The sequence below is a fragment of the Condylura cristata genome, unplaced genomic scaffold, assembly GCF_000260355.1.
Source record: "Condylura cristata isolate star-nosed mole 26May11 unplaced genomic scaffold, ConCri1.0 scaffold00003, whole genome shotgun sequence".
NCBI lineage: Eukaryota > Metazoa > Chordata > Mammalia > Eulipotyphla > Talpidae > Condylura > Condylura cristata.
Window position 1 is genome coordinate 78,642,249 of NW_004567104.1, and position 709 is coordinate 78,642,957.

General features: G+C 75.2%; 1 protein-coding gene across 1 annotated transcript in view; it reads right to left on the reverse strand.

Moving 5' to 3' along the window:
• LOC101631868 (integrin beta-2-like) overlaps nucleotides 1–709 on the reverse strand; it is a 16,495-nt gene that overhangs the window by 14,142 nt on the left and 1,644 nt on the right. Inside the window, exon 2 of the mRNA XM_012731217.1 lies at nucleotides 523–676. Within this exon, the coding sequence (XP_012586671.1) occupies nucleotides 523–676 (154 nt within the window). The remainder of the gene's footprint in view (nucleotides 1–522; nucleotides 677–709) is intronic.

Genomic DNA, 709 nt, shown 5'->3' on the forward strand with positions numbered 1-709 from the left:
GCGGGCGACGGCCGGGCCGGCGCGGTGCCGTCCTTCCTCCTCCCACTGACCATTTGCGCACAGAGCTGGGGTGGGCGGGCGGAGGGGACCCCCGAGACAGCGGGGGGCAGGCCCGCAGGCCGGGCCAAGGCTTCTGTTTGAAGGTTTTATTTTTAGTTGTTTATGCGCACAGAGCTGGGTGCGGGCGGAGGGGGAGCGACAGGCGCCCGAGAATGGGGCGCAGGGCGGGGGGGGCAGGTGGGGGCCGCCGCCCCCGGTGCCCCCGGGGGAGGAGCAGGCCAGAGCCGAGACTTCAGCCCCTCCGCCCGGGGCCCGGAGTTGTCCTGCTGGCCAGCGAGGGTCAGGGACGGGGAGGCCCGGGGACGCTGAGCGCCAGGGCCGCCATGGTGGGTCGGCAGAGGCGCCCTCTGAGCGCGGGTTTCTGGGGCCTCGCCCCGGCTTCCCTCAGCCTGTGCCCGCTGCTCTGGCCCTGGCCATCCCGGACCGGCCCAGGCGGGTGACGCGGCCTGCTGGGCTGCTCACAGCCGCTCGGTGCCCGCAGCCCGGCCCAGGGCGCTCACCCAGGGTGACGCTGAGCGCCAGGGCCGCGTGGGCGAACTCCAGGCCCTCGCGCAGGGCCCCCAGCTCCGTCAGCAGCACCGCCAGCTTGTTGCACAGCCGCAGCTCCGCCTCCTGGCTGCCGGTGGTCACGGCCAGCGGCAGCGCCCGG